Raw genomic sequence first — 22,295 nt, forward strand, 5'->3', positions numbered from 1 at the left:
ACCCTCCTCTTGAAAAAGTCTAGAAATACTCTTAAAAAATTATATAGAATAAAACATTAGGATAACACTATAGAAGATCCAAAACCATTTTGTCTAATAACACCATTATATAGACCAAAAGCATTAAAAATAGAAACCCAAAAAACACACCTTCCCAATTCCATTTATGGTGGAAAATGACAAAGTTTTTAAAAATAATAACAATCCATATCTTCCCCACTCATTGAATCTTTGTCTGATAGTTATTGTGCAAACAACAACAAAATACCGCATTTCAGTTTAAGAGAGTATATTAATTTAAAAAACCGAAATTCTGAAAGATCGAATCCAATCAGAAGGCAAGAAATGCACTTTTGTTCCTGACAACAACGTTCCGGAATGGCTGTTTAGGCTTTTCCGCGATAGCGGCGCACAAATGAAAGAAGCTTCTCCTTAGCTGTACAATTGAATTCTATAAATCCAGTGAATTTAGTTTCTGGCAGTTCAACACTAAATGTATTACGAGAGTCCTTATTTATGTAGCAGCGATAGAGGTGGAAATAGACCAGGGCCGGCAAATGAGAGAATTTCCTCTTCGGAAGCACTGCAGTGAAGGTGGAGCATCTTCATCCAAGTCACAGGCAGACGAAATCATGCCCAACGCTTTTCAGTCCAAACGCCCCAGGCTTTTTGTAAGGTAAGTAATTCATTTAGTTATTCCTTTCTATTCCGTTTCTGCTTTATTTGCTTTAATTTCTAGATATGTACTTCATTAGGGTTTTGTTATCTCTACTCTAGCTCATTATTCAAAACAATTGCAATTTTCCAGCTCAATAATACTGTAGCTCCGTTTTTGCCTTTCTTTGTTTTCGTTCCTTCTGTACTCTTATAAGGCTTAGCTTGCATACCTTTACTCCGAGATCAAATCGACTTCTGTGTTTGCATTTTTAATTTTTCGTAAACCCTTCAATTAGTTCTCGTTGTTGCAGCTGATTGTAGAAACTGAGCTTGATATGGTGCTGACGAACGCCTGAGCAATATGAAGTCCATTTTTATTTTTAGCGTAGGTGTTAATTAATAATTTTCACATTAAATAGTTGAGATAATCTGGAGGGATCTCTGCTCGAGCACTAAAACTACATTTCATAAATACAACCGAAACATCATTTTACAGATAGATGACCAAGTCCAGAACATCCAAAAACTGACAAATGTATAATCTACAACCAAGAATTGAATCCAAAATCAAAGACAAGAAAGAAGAAATCATCGAGAAGAAATCATCGAGTGAAGCATACACTATGATAAACATCCACCCCATCGTGCTACACCTGAAGTATCAGCACCTCCCCCGTCAACCGTTACCGCTATGCTACCACATTAGAACACTGAACTTTATCTCTGCTTTTAGCAGATGGGTCCAGCCAGGCGATGCCAACACCGTGAGTCAGTTCGGTTCAGCTCTTATCCCAATGCACCGACCTGCCGCAGAAAACCGGAATCATATGGTTGCTTGTCACCTCCAAATGCTCTCTGTTGTGAATGACTATAAGGCTATAAGCCTTAACATTATTTTACACATATTTGAATAATAAGCCCTAAACTGCTGGACCTCTTGATGGAGAAGATGCAGTTGATCTTCAACACCATCAATATTTCCGGAGGCTTGCTCTTAGACCCTACACCTGCAATTATCTCATTTCATTCTGGTTTTCAAACTGCTCAGGACTTAAACAATTGAAGAAGCTAAACCCTCTGGGTGGTCTCTGAAACATACTGAGAAAATTTGTAAACAAAACCCTGCTGGCCGTTGGCTTTAGATCCTGGTGATCCCTGCAAACCCATATATCCTTGCCGGGCACAGTCTTAACAAATCCTAGAGCTGCATGCGATGGGCAATTGAAAATGGACACAAGCCTATTATAATAAATGACGTATTTCCTTATAGGATCTGTCACTTGTCTATCATTCCTTTAATGCCCGAAACACCACCTTGCTAGAGGAGAATACAAAGATACCATGCACTGCACAAGCTAGTCATTTGCCCAGCTACAACTCACCATCACAACTACATGAACCTGCTATTACAACCGCAAAGACATTCAATGCTGCCCTGGCCTCAAATATAGCTCTAGTATTATTTTCAAGAATTTCCACAGAATGCACCATCAAAAGACAATTTTACAAATTTTTTATGTGAAGATTCCCAGTTTACATACTGATTCTCTCCTGAATATATATGTAATTATTGTTATTTGTTGTCTAGTTAAATTATGATAAATTATAAGTCTCCATCTACATTGTGTTGAATCATTTTGGATTGCCTATTAAAACTACAAAGTAGTTGTCTTGATCACAGCATTTTGTTATTTTTAGACCAGATTACAGTGTAAATCAGCAGTATTATTCACTTGAGATATCTACTTGCCGAATTTTAAGATGCAAGATTCTTTAAATTTGTAAAACATAAACATGGGTCATGCTTGAATAAATCTCAATATCAACACATTGCCATCTCACTTCATGTTCCCAGGAGTTATGGTCTGCTCTTTTACTGGAGGGATTTGAGTTCGGGTCATACTATTCCCATTACAATTAGAAGACATCCTTGGATATATAGGCAGCTATTATTATTAAGTATAGTAAAGTGTTTTATTTCGGACCATACGTTACCTTATTGGGGAGAGGGTTTTGTTATTCTCCTTTTATATAGTACTAAATATAAATACATGTGTCGTGTCATGTGTTGGTTTTCCGGGATTGCTGCAAATGTACTAAGCACTGCCATGTATTTGGTATGTGTTTTCCAACTGCAGCCTCCCCTTAATTTTTATAAGAGAGTGGGAGAATAGACATGTCCCATGAAGGGACATGTCTGTTCATTATCATATATATATATATATATAAGTTTATATATATACCTCGTATGTAAAGCTACAAAACATCAACACTCCCTCTTAGCTCGGGAGGATAAACACATGACCATATATCACCTCGATGTAATATAAGAATATCTTCGATTAGAAGATTTTCAACATTTTGATATCACATTTGATATTATGAGTATAGGTCTTCCAAAATATCAAAATATGCTATTCACCAATTACTCAATAAAGTTTGATATCACATCTGATATTGTGAGTATTGGTCTCCCAGAATATTGACATTCAATATTCACCAAGTATTCAAAAGTTTTGATATCACATATGATATCATGAGTATTAGTCTCCTAGAATACATGATATTCACCAATTACTCAATTTTTTTTGATATCACATCTGATATCATAAGTATTGGTCTCCTAGAATATCAGTGATATTCACCAAATACTATTTGAGTAATGGCCTTCTAGAATGTTGAGATGCAAGATATTCACCAAGTACTGTGAGTAATGGTCTTCTAGAACATCAAGTGGCATGATATTCACCAAGTACTTTGTGTAATGGCCTTCCAGAACATCTATTTGCATAACATTCACCATGTACTCAAAAAATTGTTTATAAGATATGTGCACATGCATTCTCATAATGCTTACCATATAAACATCCACCATGCAAAGTATAAACCATCATGATCTGCATAGACATTGTAAGATATCCATCGTAATAGAAAATTAAGTTATTGTAAGATCGTCACCTTTCAATAAATTCTGCAAGTACAAGTGACATCATTTGGAAGTCGTCACTTCCTCATGATGTACACAGGGGGTAGCCCCATTAAAATCACAGTCACGAGGTATATTCATGAATCACAATCCTCTTGATTGCTACAATTTATTGATCACTTGGGAATCCATCTCAACATGGTTTACTCCCTTTGAATCAATAAGACCGAGATCACCAAAAGTTGACTGAATCATATCCTCTATCTGCTCTCTCTCTTTCAAGGTTGCCTCTAATGAAATGTTAGGACTCCCTCCTAATATCAATCTCCCTCTTCTTGCAAGAACATCCTGGGAGAGAGAGATCAAGGCAAATAGCTCTTATATGCATAAAAAATAAGAGGGAGACTAATATCATATTCAAGGACAGTAATAATTATAAATAATAATATAAAATTATTCCAATATAATATAGACACATATCTAATTTAAATATATACTTTAAACAAATATGCATAGATTCCATCTTCTATATTGAATCTATATTTTCAACCAACTTCCCCAATCTATATTCACTAATTTCTCATAAGAAATAAACAATTAATACTTACCTCTTAACTATATAGGCAAAATATTCCTATAATTACTGTTACTCACAACTAAATGGTGTGACTTACATATTCACTTACTTGTTGCTGACGCAAAGTATATTGGAAATTATAAATGTATGTTTTGCTTATAAATCTTATAATATGCCTTTCGGCTGTGAGATCCTATTCACCCTTTGATGATATTTTCTGCTTTCGCGGGTAATGTCTTATATATATATTTTCAGTCATTCTCTGTCACCTTTCAGATATGAATTTCCTTTTGAACATGATTCATTCTTGTATGGTAAGGAAAATTATAATGGGTTGCCACCTTTGATTACATAGAACCCGATTGCCTTTTAACTACCATGGTGGAGTATTGTTATTTTTAACTGTATTAAGTATGGGGCCGATTGACACAAGTGTTGCTCCTAATGTCGTCCTCAGTTGCTTTTAACCTTGTCTCTTAACCAGACTTTCCATGGTGGTGGTGTATGTGTTAACAATGTTTTATAAGATGCACAAGTTGAATCCCATCCTTTTATCCACGTACCATCTACAGATCTCAAGGTACAAGCTTTGATCAACTTTCCTTTACTTTCAAGCAACAAATTGCAGATTCTCAATTTGGAGTAAAAGAGTCATTTGTGCCGTAACTTCATATATAATGGCCTGTGTGTGAATGTTGGTTTCTTTGCAGTCTCTATTTACAGCTTGGCTCTGATACCATGTTGGTTTTCTAGCATCGCTGCAAATGTACTAAGCACTGCCATGTAGTTGGTATGTGTTTTCCAACTGCAGCCCCCCTTTATATTTATAAGAGAGTGAGAGAATAGATGGGACATGTCTGTTCATTATCATAATTAGACTCTCTCTCTCTCTCTCTCTATATGTATATATATATGTATGTATGTATGTATGTATGTATGTATGTATACATACATATATACATATCTTGATGTAATTTATCCGAGTAAAGCTACAAAACATCAACATCATTCATAGAGGCATGCATTTGGAATATGAAGTCATGTTTTGGGAAATTGAAGGGACCTTCAGTGGTAATGTGAAGAGTTTCTTTATTTGTTATAAATATCGCATCAAGCGAAAAGCATTGCACACTTGAACATTTTCATTATCAATAAAGTGATATTTTGTTGTGTGGCTGGGTTTTTCCCTTCAAGAGGACGAGTTTTCCTAGGATAATCTTGTGTGTCTCTTGTATCTATTTTGTTCTCGCTTATTTCTATTTATCTTTATTTTCTGGGCAAAACTTAACAGTAAATAGTTTGTCTTTTGTAATGTTCCCCTTGTTATGACATATCAGCTTCAAATGCTTCCCAACTTACATGCCACAATGCTACTGGATGACAGCCTTAATAAAGCTGACAATCTCAAGCTTTATAAAGCAATTCAAAAACTAAGACAAATAAATGGGTATTTGCCACCAATACTAATATGCTTGACAAATATTACATCTTATTGCTCAGTACACTTGTATTAAAGCTAATTAGCTTTTTACATACTACACTGTGAGTATATAAAAAGTTGAAAATAACATAAACAGCACCAATCAAGTGGTAGGAAGGACAAAAGAAGAGGGTTATTATAATTATTTTTTCTGTTTGTGCATAATGCAAAGTTGATATAATATTAGCACTCACTATCCAAGTTAGACTTGGCCTTTTTTGTCTGTAAATTATAATTTTATAAGTGATGAGTAGTACAGTTAGATATGTGTTTTTCTACGATTTTTAGCTAGGCAACTTGTGAAGCTAAGTTATATTTTGTCCTTTGATGTTTGGTGGTTGTTAATCAGAGGAAAAGATGATTATTTACCGGGCAACATAGTCGAAATTGAGATTCACAACTTCATGACATATAGCTATCTGGTATCTAAGCCAGGACCCCGTCTTAATCTTGTGATTGGGCCAAATGGAACAGGAAAAAGCTCTCTAGTATGTGCAATTGCATTAGGCCTTGCTGGAGAACCCCAGGTTTGCGTGTTGATATTTTACTTTCAATTTTGCAACAAAGTCGACTTATGCCAAGAGTGCATTTAGCGTTTACATGATGAATACATGCTTCATTTGTGGTTGTGTTATTATTGTTATAAAGTTCAAGTGGTTTTAGATGCTTGTTGTTGGTGCAGTTACTTGGAAGAGCGTCCAGTATTGGTGATTATGTGAAACGAGGAGAAGAGTCAGGGTGGATAAAAATTTCCTTGCGGGGTAGTAGAGAAGGGGAAACCATCACCATTATGAGGAAAATGGACAGAGAGAATAAATCTGAGTGGCTGCTCAGTGGTATGATAAATGTTTTTGGGTTTAATCACTGTTTATGGGTTATAATTGCATATTTGTCCATGGTAAGTAAAACAATTTTGTTACATTTACTATTATTGAACTTGTCTTTGTACCAGAAGATAGTGTTGGCAAATTCTGCAAGCACATTCTTATGTTGAATATAACTGTTTATTAATATTTAAACTTCCCTATGACCTCTTCCAAAATTTTTGCCTTTTTGGAACAGATTGTTTGATAGACTGAATGTGCAGTTTCAGAGTGTATTTAAGTTTAACAAGCGTGAAAAACATATACTTTCATGCATTGAAAATGCAAAGAAGATACACTCTGGTTAGAGACTTAGTTCTTTAAGTTGCATAAGAACTTCAATTAATGAACAGTAAACCATGCATGTATAAAGTTCAAGCTGTCCTCTTAGCAGAATAATAGAGCTTGAATATATACACAGGAAAGACCTTTCTCTCAAGATCTGCTGTATCAATTTGACCTTCAATGAAGTTGTCATCTAGCCAAGGAATTCTGATATAAATCTCTCAGCAAGAAGAACAGCTGATTAGTATTTCATTTGCCTAGCATAGACAGGGAATGACCCCATGCCTACCAAACACCCAAATATTCAGGAAAGAAGAGCCACTGATCTGGGCATCCTTCACTTCATTAGCAAATGGCTACATTCATGTAATCTTGCCTTTTTGGAACAACAGATTGTTTGATAGATTGAATGTGCAGTTTCTTACCAAGTGTGAAAAACATGTACTTTCATGCATTGAAAATGCAAAGAAGATATACTCTTTTTGGAGACTAAGTTTTTTCACGTAAGTTGCATAAGAACTTCAATTAATCAACAGCAAACCATACATGTATAAAGTTAAACTATCCTCTTAATTAGCAGAATAATAGAGCTTGAATATATACAGGAAAGACCTTTCTCCCAAGATCTGCTGTGGCAATTTGACCTTTAATGAAGAAGTTGTCTAGCACAAGGAATTCTGATATAAATCTCTCAGCAGGAAGAACAGGTGATTAGTATTTCATTTGCCTAGCGGAGACAGGGAACGACTCCATGCCTAGCAAACACCCCAATACTTAGGAAAGAAGAGCCACTGATCTGGGCATCCTTCACTTCATTAGCAAATGCCTGCACTCATGTAATGTCACCTTTTTGGGATTGCCCTAAAATTCGCCCAAGAATCACAAGCTTAATAAAAATAAGAAATATAACCCATTAAGGTACAACACAACATAAATTTTGGTTTAGTACCTGCAATGATGTTAGACAACAGTTGAAGTATACTGCATATGAGCAATTAATACTATTAGGGTTAGGGATCTAATTAACAATCACATGCACACATAATGATAATCATCTTATCTTATTTAGATGAATCATGCAATAACCATCCATGGTTCCGTTTCCCATACTTAATCATATTGAGGGTTTGGAGAGGAAGTCGACAGAGGTTGGCTACCCAGTTACTGTTCAGCTCAATTAAGCCCAAGAGTGTGCAGCACCTGACCAAGACAGTCCGCTTCTTGGCCCACAAGCGGCAGGTGCCAGGAACTTCCCGTGATGATTCCATCCCTTGGGGTGGGCTACTTGATTCGAGGGAACCTGGGTCATAGAGAAAGACTGTTCAACCCAATTAAGCCCAAGAGCACACAATGTCTGACCAAGACAACTCTCTTCTTGACCCACAAGTGGCAGGCACATTCTATGATGATTCCATCCCTTGAGGTGGGCTTCTTAATTTGGGGGAACCTATGCCTACTGCCTTACCCTAACATATTTCCTTCCATTCCTTATATGATTGTTTATTTCACTTTTCACAACCAACCATCATGGGGAATGGAGATGATACCGCAAAGGGTGTCCGAGACCATCCACAACTAAGTTAAAGGGCACGGAGCACCCAAGCAAGACAACTTGACCTTTTGGCTGTAAGTAGCAGGAGCCTCCAACCAAGACAATTCCACTCAACTTGGGGTGGGCTACATAGCAGGGACCCTATATCAGTTCTCCGAAATGCATCTCCTTCCTCACCCTCACATGATTGTTTCTATGACTGGTTAGCATTTGTCGTCAACCAAACACATAAGAAATTAATAAATGTATTGAACGTCAGAATGGTTTATAATCTGAACCAATAGTCTGTTGATCTCCTGGATTGATGTATTGCTGAGTGTTTCTGAATTGAATATTTTTATATTTCTCATTGTTTTTATTGATGATCTCCATAAATGAATTGCACTTCTTATACCTATGAATGAGAGGTACTGATGTCCCCCCACTCTGCACAGCGCACCTCTCTTCATGGGGCGCTGCTTGGAAAATGTTTTTTTAATCTCAGTTAGTGTCAGAACTCCCTTGGTTCTACCCTTGAAAACTCAAAAACTCAATTTTGACCTTTTGACATTTTGTCAAATGCTTGGCATGGAAACCTTAAGTTCTGATTTCTAAATTTACATGTTTGATTTGAATGACTTTATGATTCCAAAACAAAACATATACCAATGCATGCATTCAAAATTATCTTGCAAACTGGCACAAATATCACATTATATTTCAATTCAAATATTTGCAATTATTTACAATGGTCATCAAAAATGCATTTGGAAATTTATTAATTACAAAATATTAAAACCTGGAACTGATTCCTGCTTTCTTTTAATCCACTTCTGCTACTTTTTAGAAGCCATAATCAGAATAGACAATGGATAGGTTATTGAATTCATGGGAAGATGGCATTTGTGGAAGGATCCCAGTAAATGATAGTTATAATTGATAGATAGAGTATGATTTGCTTTTTGGTCCAAATCCAGAGACTGTTTGAGCCTTCATCAATCTCAGCCTTTTTAATTTCTTTTGGGAGGAACATATTAAACTTCTCAGCATTGCTTTTGACTTTAGTATATAGGTATTTATATTCTAGAAAAGAATTGGCATAACGAAGGTATGCTGGCTCAAAGGTGATCATAATAAAAGGGCTCTTTTGGTTCTTAGATTTAGGCATCTGTATCTACTTAAGTTTTTGTAAATTGCCTCTGCAAGATTTTTCTGATTTTAACTTGCGGACTTATGGTGAGACACTTTCAATATAATCTACAATGAAGGAATTCTGATTACATTTTTTTTAGAACAACTGCAATTAGATTTCTTAATCATATTCATCATAAATTCATATCATCATTCATAGATTACTTGAGGTTTTTTCTCAAATAGCTGGCAGTCTTTCTATACAACTGGAAACAATTTTTTTTAGTTCCTTAACTGAACCACTGGGCACGAACTCATAGTTCAGAACCACACTTAGATCTTATATTTTGTTATTGTCACCCCATGCTAATGCTGCTTTACTCTGATATCCATGTGAACTTCGCTTTGAAATTTTCTGGTGACACTCATATCTTTATCACTATTATGAATTCTTTCCTCCCAACTTCTTCTCAACTCTTTGCTCCTTGACATATTCGATATTTAGAAACGCTAGATCACACATCATGCAAGGCTGACCCTAAGTAATTTTAATGCCATAACAGGTTGTCTCATCAAATCCCATGTCATAATGTTTGGATTTATCTTTATGTCTACCCAAAGTGCTTAGAGGTCTTTCTGTCTTAATGATGCAAGGAGTGATGAAATCGACCTGTAATGTCTTGTCCTTTGTGATATCTTCATGTTTCATCCATATAGTTTGATTCCAATTCTAGCATGCTTAATGAAATGATAATAAACATGCAAATGACAAGAATTCCGCTTAACATCAGTTTCTGGTTTGAGAATTGCAGCAAGTTCAAACACAACATTCTGCTTGAGCACATGCTATTTGACAATGTTTTTCTGTAAATCAAACTTATATGCTTCTCGAATTTGATAACTCTGCTCAAATTTTGTACAATGAGCACTCTTAATTTGTTGGTTGTGAGGAAATGTTTTGGAATAGAGTTTTGTCTTTTCCATTGAAGATACTAGCTCTAACTTTCCTAAAAACATTTTCTTCTTCCCCTCTTCCTTGATCTTCTTATGTAGTTAATACGGCCCTTTTTGTTTGGATTCCTTGCTTTTACAAGAAGTCATTAAAAAAAGCTTGATCTTTGAATTTATTAATTAATTCCTGATATGGACCAACAATAATGGTGGCCTCTCATTCATAGTTTGTCTTTTCTTTTCATCTTCTTATGAATATCTGTTGGATAGGATCTACATCTTCTTCCTTGGGTAAGAATTCAGGTCACCAATCCATGTTTTCTTTCCTACAGGTTGACAAGTTTTCCAGCTCTGATACCACTGCAGAGTCCTTGCACAATTTTTCTCCCAAACTTAGAATATTTCTGAAATAGAATTTGTTGATGTCGTACTTTACCAATATCATCTTTCATCCATATAGTTTGATTACAATTCTGGCATGCTTAGTCAAATGATCATGAACATGCAAATGACAAGAATTTTGCTTAACATCAGTTGCTGGTTTGAGAATTGCAGCAAGTTCAAATGACAACATTCTGCTTGAGAAGATGCTCCATGACAATGTTAATCCTGTAAATCGAATATATATGTTTCTCAAATTTGACAACTCTGCTCAAATTTTGAATAGTGAGCACTCTTAATTTGTTGGTTGTAAGGAAATGTTTTGGAGTAGAGTTTGGTCTTTGCCATTGAAGACTCTAGCTCTAACTTTTCTAAGAACATTTTCTTCTTCCCCTCTTCCTTGATCTTCTTATGTAGTTAATACACCCTTTTTGATTGGATTCCTTGTTTTAACAAGAATAAATTAAAAAAACTTGATCTTTGATTTTATTAAGTAATTCCTGATATGGATCAACAATTATGGCAGCCTCTCATTCATAGTTCAACTTTTCCTTTCATATTCCTATGAATGTCTGTTGGATAGGATCTACATCTTCTTCCTTGGGTAAGAATTCAGGTCACCAATCCATGTTATCTTTCCTACACATTGACAAGTTTTCCAGCTGTGATACTGCAATGGAGTCCTCCCACAATTTTTCTTCCAAACTTAAAATATTTCTGATTTTAGCTTGCAGAGATTTTGTCAAACAACGTGCATACTATCTATTATAAAGAAATTCCGATTGCAATCACTTAGAACAGCCATAACAATCAAAATTTCACACCATCATTGATAGATTAGTATTACTCAATGTATTTTGTCAAACAGTTAGCAACCTTTCCATTGAACTTAGAGTTAGGACAATTGGCAAGTGTTCATATAACTGTACTAAGTAATTTTGACAGTGGCCGTGAGCTTAGTTAATAAAGATGAGTCTAATGGTACTTTTTATAGAATTTATTACTATTAGTAATTACAAAATTCTGATTGCAATCACTTAGAACAATTCTACCTAAATTTCTAAGTCATATATTTATTATAAATTCATAATATCGTAAGTAGTGTCATTTTCTTCATATAATTTGCTTTGCACTCTGATTGAGTGGAGATTTTTGTTTATTCAATCCTTGATTGCTATCTGTTTGAGTGGCTTATTGTTTTGTGACTAATTTTTTTTTGAATTGTACTGAGGAATATGTTAAAACTTCAAATTTTCTTGTCCAGATTCTGAAACGTGAATGAACTGTACTTTATCAAAGTCTGCTCTTCTTGGCATTCAATGTTTGTGGTTTTAGTTAGTTTTTTTCTCAATTTCTTTTTGGGATGCATTTAAAATTTTAAGCTTTTACTTTGATTGTGTAATGGTTTTAGTACCTAAAGGCCATAGAAGGTCATTGTGACAGAGTTGTCATATATTAACATAAAAGAAGTCTTTTTTATTTAACATTAATGAACTTGTCATTGATCTTCCATTGTAATGTCCCATGTCCCTGTATGTTAATTCTTAGGAAAAGGACTATTAACTCATCAAAATCAATTGCAATAGACTTCTTTCCAAAAAGACTTTAATTTCCTCTATAACACTTGAACGATGATAACTGATGCTATTTAATGTAAGAATGATAGATTATGATTTACAATTGATATACTTAAAATGTGATGCTTTATGGAACAATGTTAATTGATTTTATTTTAATGTTAAGAATGATAGATTATGATAGACAATTGATACTACTTATTATATGATGCTTTATGATATATTACTTATCAATAGGATAGAGTATCACTGCTATCTCTGATATGTCGATGAGATTTATGCAAGGATGATCTCTGCTATATAATATATATGCTTCTGCTACAACAATATGAATTATGCAATTAATGTTGCTGATAGATGTCTCTGACATGGCACTAAGGAATAGGCTAAAGTTTGCTTTTATTGCTTTTTAGCAATGATGTATCTTGCTGTTCCCGATCTGTCTTTAAAGTTTGTAATTATCTTCAATATCACTTATGGCGATTCTAGTGCTGTTTCTGATCTGTACCTTATGCAATAGTCTCCAATATTGCTTATAGTGCTCATATTGCTGTGACTGATTTGTCTTTAGAAAAATGCAAGATGGTGGACCACCATCCCAAATACTTTTCTTAAGTATATACAACCTGATTTGCCAAAGACGAGTGCTCACTTGAGCAATCCAATAACAATGAATAGATAATAGGAAATATTGGATCATGTCTTCCTGGAATTGGTTTATACTCATTAAATATCTTGTAAATCGAATGGTTGGATCCCTTTGATTGTTAAGAGACATACCTTTCCCTTAATTGCCTCTACATAACATACAACAAATTGGCTTATTACCAGAATAACATCTTTCTAATATTGTGTTATTTATTCGAATTGCTACCCTCCATGATCAATTATTATTTCATTCAAGTCCTACTTGTATGTCTCAATCACTTCCTTTGCAATGTCAAGCATAATTATTGTATAGTGGATAGCTAATCATCTGATTAGTAAATCACTGATCCTTATCAGTTTGTTATGCTTTATGAATTCTCCTTTACATGGTATCACCAATTTTGCTGAGTGCTGCTTTTATGATCGTGATAATCATCAACTTGCTTATTGAATCCATGCTAATTGATGCTTGATCATATGATTCTGTTTTCTCCTCTTCATTTGATGGGTATCATTACACAGTGATAACAACGGGTGTTTCTGCTATCTTTGTTATCTTCCTTGATATGATACTAATCGCAATAAAGATTTGTCTTCATATATGATTGATGGATAGATGCTACAATATAACTTTCTACGTGACTATATATCTTCATCATACTTCATGTTGTCTTGACGATTGTTTGATCATGTTGCCCTCTATCCTCATCATCTCATCATTGTATGATGGATGCTGAAGTGGTGGTATTGAAATGGATATCCTTCATGTATGATGGATGCATACAAGTTTTTCTCTTTCATGGAGGAGTCATGTATGATCCATGGGTGTGTCTAGATCAAAACCAAGCCTTGAATTTGTATCATACTTGATATCATGTGAGCTCACAGTCTGGATCATAGTTTGGTGTTATGCTGATGGGGGTAATTGATCTCTGTACCCTTGGTCATGTCACTTGATCTTGACCCATCTCATTAATGCATCATCTAGTGTACTTGATCTTGACCCATCTCAGAAAGTCCTTTGAAGTGGACAAACATTTAGAGTGCGTGTGCATGCATTATGACTGTGTGCACTCATAGTGTCCCACACATGTTAGGAGGGGGAACAATGGTGGTTTGACTTTTGCTTGTTAGGCAGTAAATGTATCCAAAACTTGGACTTCACTTATTTGTTAGTTGTTCAGTTCAGATGTCATAAAAGCAACTTTATATTTGTGATTAAAAAAATAAGTTTGAAATTTTAATTGATAAATTGTCTTTTCTTTTGCCGTGGATGGTGTGTACTTGTTTCTTGTTTCTATCATCATGACTGCATATGGCACCAAGTCTTCAAAATGTTTTAGGTTGGCTTTGCTGATTTTGCAGAGTACTAATAAAAAAAACAGGAGTTCAGAATTGGTACAATATCAAAAGTTCAGCTTTCAATTGAACCATGCTTTGTTGTGAGAGGCCTCTCCCATTTGTCAAGGATTGTTAGTGCCATGCTGCGGAGAGGGGCCTTTACCCCCTTCATCAGGCGAGGGGCACACGCATTGCTAGAGTGACCTCAACCAGCTGGTCAATTGACCTCTCTCTTTCCTTTGTAAAAAAATAGAATGTGTTGATGTCGTACTTTACCATACAGATCACCTTTGTTGTTGGGAGTTATGTTTATTATAAGGCAAATTGGCATTGGTACTTCATTTACTATGTGACAAAATTGGTATTGGTTCTTCTCACCCATACCTAAATAGCTCGCAAGTTTTGATATGAATTCAATGGACCTTTACTTATAGTATAATCTTTTTATTTCTTTAACATTGACACTATTTACATATATTGATATGGTTGTGTTTCAGTTTTGAAAGGTGCATCCCTCATATATTTAAGTAATGTTTATTGTGTTTCATAGGGCAGTTGGTACCAAAAAGGGAAATTCTAGGTGTTGTTCACAAATTCAATGTTCAAGTTGGAAATTTGACACAGGTAATTGCATCTCAACTCACTTTGTATAATATTGCGGTTTCTTTTTATGATATTCAGTCAAACCTTTTATTTGTTAGATGTTATGCATGTATTGTTGCAAATTTGCAATTTGAACCCCTTTATCATTCTATTATTTATTTGATTGCTTATTATTACCGTAAATTTCATATTAAAATATATATGCTAGTTTCTGAGTTATCTTATTCTTTACATGTTTTTTTCATACATAAACAATGTAAGTTTTAATAGATCTTAGTTGGTGTAGACTTATCAAAGTGTTTCAGTCTGTATTCTATGTTATAGCAGACTGGTGTCTTCTTTATATAATGTCAGACTTAATTATTCTTGCTGTGATAATATCTATTCTTATCTGAAATCAGTATGCCGTGTTTATTGATATGATCTGCAGAAAGAGAAATGAATCTTGTATATATATACATTGAAACATGATCAAGTAGGGGCATGCCCCTACGTGGTCATGCCTCAATGTATAATATACTAATTGTATTTGTTCATAACTAATTGTTAACATATGCTAATCACAACCAATGGAATCCCTTTAATATAATAACTATTGGTTAAGGTAACTCCCGATTATCAATCGATGGAAGTAATGCACTGCCATTCTCCTTTATATATGATTGGCGATGAATATACACCCGATACTAACCAATGTTAATAGTATATTGTCGAGAATCGGAGAAGAAGAATGTGATTGCACTTGATACACTTGGGATTACAGGAGGCAATGGAAGTTATGTGATTTGATCTGAAGATCGTCTAACACAAATAGAATGTGCTTAAGTTTCCTTATTTCAGAATGACAGTTTGTATAATATATATTGTCAATGCTTATGAAACAGCGGGTGTTTAACACACTAAACACTAACATTCTTAACAAACAATGTTTTCTATCATGTTTTTTCCATGTACAAACAAATTATGAATATTTAACTTTTTCTTGATTAGTTTTAACCTACGTTCCCCGGGGACGTGTCCCCACCCAAAAAGGCCATGTTGCGGAAATAGGGACATCTTGGGGATGGGGGGACGGGTATGGGAAGCACCCCCCCCCACAACGTCCCCCTTTTTTGAAAATTCCCAGGAAACGTCCTAGAAACTTGGGGACTTTGGGAATTTCTTTTTGGGGACGTCTGTACGTCTCGGGGATGGTTGGGGACGCCTTGGAAGTCCCCAGGATGGCTGGGCGTCCCCGATTCTATAGACACTATTAGCACTTATAATTTTTTTTCTTCTAATTTTAAAGTGGGTCCCTCCTTTTAAGTTCACCCTAACATGTTTATTACAGTTCGGTAGTTAATTCCTGCTATTTGGGGCCCTCCGATTAGTATTTGACAACATTGCATTAAGAATCATGGAATTAATATGCTGTTATAATCACACTACATGCTCAGAATTATACAACAGACTGTTTGCAAGGTGCTGGGAAAGTCTGAAAAGTGCATTATAGTCCTAGAACATGCATCCTTATGTCATTTTCTGCCAATACATCAGTGCTAGGTTGGTTTTGGGTTGATCTGGGTCCTTTGTGGAAGACATGGTGAATATTGAAGTTGCATCAAGATACTGTCTTACTGTAACAAACCTATATCATGATCAGAATTGTATAGAGGACTTTTTTGTATTAATAATAATATTAGTCCACTTATAATGAATTGAAAGTGTAGTTTCAAAATTAAATGATAGTAGTGTGTTTCAATTTGGAAGGTGGGTAAATAATTCATGTTGCTATTGAAAATGAATTCTAAATTATGTTATTGGGTATATTTTAAATTTTTATGTTATTATTTTAATATTACATCTACATTTACAATAAATCCAAATTATGAATGCATTATAGCATATTGAGCATTGAGTTTGATTATTGAAATTTTGTATGTTAAGGTTCTATGATGTTTAAATGGCATGGTTTATCCATGTCTTCATTGAATGTAATGTATATATGTAAAAAAAAATTTTTAAAAAAAAAAAAAAAAAAAAAAAAAAATATATATATATATATATAGCCGTCCCCGTTTGCCGTCCCCCTCGGTTCCTAAAATCAGCAAAATTTTTTGCAGTCCCAAAAACCCGTCCCGCCGTCCCCATCCCAGAAACTCGGGGGAACATAGATTTTAACTTTTCTACAATTTCCTTTTATAAGCTTTATTGGTGTTGATATACTTTTTTTTCCCAGTTTTCATTTTTTTTCATATTGGAGAACTGTGGCTTGTTGATGGCAGGATATAGGAGGTTGTGAGGTTCCACAATAGGGTCATTTCTGGACTGATATATGGATTATGTACCACTTAAATATGCCTTAAATACACCATAATATGTCTTAATAAAGCATGTGAAGAAGATTAGTAAGAGTTATTATGAAAGGATATAAGAAATCACACCATGAAAAAACATATGTAGGTTGTATAAGGAAGGGAAAAGTGGAAGATAAGAGTGTGAATCTTATGAATTATACACATACAAGAAAAAGTGTGGAAGATATATGAAAGATTTAGGGGAAGAATGAGGAAGATGTTATGTCAGAGTAAGTGCGAGGAATGCATTATAAGACATATAAAAGACAAGACATTGAATTCTCTTAATATATAATCTTATCTATATTGATGTATATACATGCATGCATATATTCTTTAAATTGCATGAGCACCTATTGCATATCTAAGCTATCTCTCCTTATTGCATCGCGTTGATGTTTACTCTATAGAATTCTGGTCTATGTTATACTGTTGACAATTCATAAAACAAGCTTGAAAATAATAGCCTTTTGAGCAAAATTGCCAAGCACCTCTAATTGGGATACCAGAAGAAGGTGGTTTGGGAACCTTCTAACTCTTTGTACATAAATGATACCCTATAGACATGTTCCTGAAAATAATTTTCCTCTCAATGCTCATATCCTAGAGAGAACAAAGTAAACAATTCTATCTATCAAGGAATATGTTTGTATATATCCTATTGTAACTAACAAAATCCCCTAATCTTTAGGACTCACAACCAATGATGCTATGCAGTCAGCATTGATAGTAGTGCCATGAACATTTCAAGAAAAAAGCTTGGCATAATGATATCTAAATGCTCCAGCAGTGATATAATTATAATATGACGTCCCCATTTTTAATGAAGAAAGCCAAAAAGTACATGTGTGGTCAAAAGGGGGTGGCAGACCTTGAACACCTCAAGGTAGTTATTAATAATTTATTTTTTATACATAACAATTTGAAGTTCAAATAGATAGTTTTGCATATTTCCTTGATAAATTGAAGGATCAAGGGCAACTATCTTATTGATAAGATTTAACAATCTTCTATATAACATCAAGTCAGCTCACAATAGGATGAAAGTTTGTTTAAGATCAAGTGATATGATCAATGCCTGCAGATATCAAGTACCTTTATCAGCATGACACCATGTTATGATCTTAATATTGAGCTCACATGATATCATGTCTAACAACCTTATTGGACACGGACACCCATCTTATCAACATGTAGATCATGCCATTACCTTCAATTACATTGATCCAATGTGTTCAACTAATAAACAGTAAACCCATGCAATGACTCCTTTTTCACTGATGCGTCGTTAGACCTTTTCATCATGGCCCCTTGGGCTAACTAGGACTTTGCAGGTATCAGTGTGAGATTCAGCATTACCATTGTCAGTTTCAGGCAGATCATAGTGTCATGCCCCTACATGGGGTGTCTCTTCATTGTGTATATATGTAAGATGATATCGCTACTGGGAAAGTATCATACAACACTAATATTATTATCTCTGTGATATCATATTATCAGTCTCAGTGATCACAGGTTAATTCATAGCAATAATATATTCTCAGTTAAAAAGAATATCATTCATCAGTAGTAATAATAGCAACAGCCAGTGTAAAGAAATAAAGGATAAAATAGCTGGTCTGCAATTACAAGTTCAAATCCATAGTATATCAGACTTATCGTTTGATCAGTTTGAAACTGAAATAATAAAATTATTATTACACTCTGTTTCTGAACCATATTCCTTAACATGGTATTAGAGCCAAACTGATAGAGTTCAAATAAAATATTGAATTTTTTATCCAATTACAAACTTACACAAAAAAAATCCTTTCAAAAGTGCAACAATGGTGAACGGAGTCAGATTCAAAGACAAACTTGAAGGTGCATCAAACTTTGTTTTATGGAGAATTCGAATAATGATCATTCTTTGAGAACTCAAATTAGAATCATATATGGAAGAAAACAAAACCATGCCAGACAATGAACCAGATAAGACCATATGGAAAAGGCATAACAAGTACAACAAAGCCATGAAAATTATTGTAGATGTTGTGAAGGATAATTTACTACCAATTATATCAAAAATGGAGACCACCTATCAAATATTCATGACTCTTCAAAACACATATGAAATCAATAATACAAGCAAGCTTCTTACCTTGAAACGACTACTTCTTCATATCAAGATGAATAAAGGGGAAACAATTATATTATACTTTATGAGAATTACAAAATTAAAAGATCAACTATCGGAATTATCCTTGATAACACTAAATGGGTTACTGAATTCTTGGGAAGCCTTTATTCAAGGTATCAGTGCACCGCATGAACTACCTAAATTTGACCAACTTAAGAATGACCGCACTCAAGAAGAATCAAGATTAATTATGGGAGGGATAAGTCTAAATAAAGAGGGAGAAATAAAAACCCTAAATGCAAACACAAACAATAAAAGGGAGAGAAGAAATTTCAAACGAAAGAGGGGGAAAAATAATCCTAAACAAACCTTCAAGAGAAGAGACATGTCTAAAATATAATGCTACAAGTGTGATAATTCAGACACACTCACATTTACTGCCCGGAGAGAAACAAAACTCATGCCTCTATAGCTGAAGTCAAGGAAGCTGAAAATTTAGTATTCTTATTAGCCTATCAAGTGAACTAAATGTCACCAAGAGTACTTGGATAATAGATAGTGGAGCATCTTGACATATAATTGGATTTAGAGATCAGTTTGAAACTTTTGAAGGACACTTAACTGAAGAAGTTACAATAGGGGATGACTCCACCTATCTAGTGAAAGGAATTGGGACCTGTTCAATACAATTGAAAACCAAAGTTACCCTACAACTAACATATGTATTATTTGTGTAGGCATTAAGAGGAATTTTGGTCTCCATTTTTGGCCTCGCTGACCAAGGGTACTGTGTCATCTTTCTAGAAGGTAATGTTCTATCTTGGTTTAAAAATTCTAACATTAAGAATGCAATTACTATAGGAGTGAGAGATAGAAGTTTATATAAACTTTGTAATACTCAAAACCAAGCATTAAATCATGAAGTTTCCAAAACTAATGGAATTTGGCACACAAGGTTAATACAACTCCATTTTCGTGCCCTACCCTCTTTAGAAGAGATTGTGACTGGCTTATCTAATCTAAAATCTGAACATGTTGGGACTTGCAAAGAATGTGCTTTAGGAAAGAACTCCAAAGGAAATAGTAGGGGGTACACTAGTGCAAATGCAGCCCCCCACTTGCTGAAACCGCTTATAAATAGTAGGTGTTCCTACCCATGTTACGTATAGAAACTTTCTGGCAACTATATCTTCTAGGGGGCGGGAACACTGATAAGAAACTGTGGGTGGGAGGAGGTAAGGGTAGAAATGGTAGGGCTGATGCGGCCCTATAGAAATGGTAGGGGCATGATGAAGCAAGCAACGTCCATGCATGCAGGGCCCCCCCGTTCAAAATCCTATTCCTCCCTTGGTCCAACTATAACTAGAACTGCCTGCTAGAATAACGAACAAAGCGTTAATATGTATGCTAGGATGGTAATTTATGCTATGCTATGCTAGGATGGATGGTACTGTACTCAATTGCCATAACCATAGCCATATCATAGTTGTCCCTCGTCGTATGGGTACCTCATTCTTAGTGGTAGTTGCTGGTCATGAAGATCGGTAGCCCCCCTTGTCCCCTTGTCTGTGGAGAGAGAAGCCAAATGTAGAGTTGTAGAGGGCTCAACTGTATAAAGATAAGATACTAGAATAGATAGGGCAATATATATATATATATATATATATATATATATATATATATATATATATATATATATATATATATATATATATATATATATAAATAAAAAATAAATTATATATATATATATATACCCCATGACCGTTAAAGAGAAAACCCTTATCTAAGAAAGTTGCCGCAGCTATAAACAAGAATGCTCCTGCAGCTATAAACAAGAATGTTTCCGAGACCTCGGAATGAATGTTTCGTGTGCTCAATCAACCGCTTCCCAAAAGTCTGTCTTGACTTATTGGTATGTATGTTCTCGTCGCCATAACGAGTAGAGACTTTCAATTATCCCCCCTTATTTCATAGAATTCGAGCTGCTCAATGGTTGCTTCTGCTCCTCGATGCTTGGTCCTATGAGCTCCTGTATGTAGCAACCCCCTATGGGCACATAGTTTTGACATTGATTGATTTCTAGATAGGCAGGCTCGAGTACAATGTTTCTCCCCCGCCCGCCTCTATCTCCCAATGAGAATGATAACCCAACAAGCTGGGGTGGACAAGAGCTCGCGAGTTCGGCTATATGGTAAGATGCCATTAATTGGTCAAGGTGCATGTCATATATATATATATATGTCGGGGGGGCGGCTATGGATATCGTTCAATTGGGTTGGGCCCCCTGTCTATATATGGGTTTAGGGCAGTTATGCCCTCGAGAAAGGACATCCAGGCATTTTGCACCACACCCCTTATATTCTATATAGGCGGTCCCCCTTCATATCTATGCTCCTACTCTATATGAATGGGGGGGGTTGGGCACTTGAATGAGGGGCTCCCTCTTAAACGATCCTTCCGACTATATCTATTCCATGTAGGATTTTTTCCATATAGTGAACATAAATAAAAAATTGTACTTGAACTTATTCACATTGATCTGTGTGGCCCTATGATAGTACCCTGATTAGGGGGGTTCTTGTATTACACAATTTTTGTTGATGACTATTCCAAAAAAAACTTGGATTTATTTACTAAAGCTTAAAGAATCAAATGATTTATTATTGAAATTTAAAGAGTATAAAGCATTAGTTGAAAATCAAATTGGAAAGAAAATTAAGACTTTGAGATCAGACAACGAGGGTGATTATATTTCTGAAAATTTCAAAGAATTTGCACTTCTGTTGCGATTAAGAGGGAGTATAGAGTACCTTATAATCAGCAACAAAATAGAGTGGTAGAAAGGAAAAACATAACCATTATTGAAGCCGCTAAGGCCATGATTGA

General features: G+C 35.0%; 1 protein-coding gene across 3 annotated transcripts in view; it reads left to right on the forward strand.

Annotated features, from left to right (window-relative positions):
- The first annotated feature begins 233 nt into the window (after positions 1-233).
- The window catches only part of LOC149535566 (structural maintenance of chromosomes protein 5-like), a 237,544-nt gene continuing 215,482 nt past the window's right edge, over positions 234-22,295 (forward strand). For all 3 annotated transcript variants that reach the window (XR_016357992.1, XR_016357993.1, XM_089807140.1), the window contains exons 1-4: positions 234-676; positions 5,990-6,167; positions 6,323-6,476; positions 14,899-14,972. Coding sequence is in view for 1 of the 3 variants with exons in the window: in XM_089807140.1 (XP_089663266.1) it covers positions 558-676; positions 5,990-6,167; positions 6,323-6,476; positions 14,899-14,972 (525 nt within the window). In the remaining 2 variants the exon portion in view is untranslated. The remainder of the gene's footprint in view (positions 677-5,989; positions 6,168-6,322; positions 6,477-14,898; positions 14,973-22,295) is intronic.

The sequence above is a fragment of the Cupressus sempervirens genome, chromosome 10 (genome assembly GCF_028749045.1).
Source record: "Cupressus sempervirens isolate cs-2001-9-10 chromosome 10, ASM2874904v1, whole genome shotgun sequence".
Lineage (NCBI taxonomy): Eukaryota > Viridiplantae > Streptophyta > Pinopsida > Cupressales > Cupressaceae > Cupressus > Cupressus sempervirens.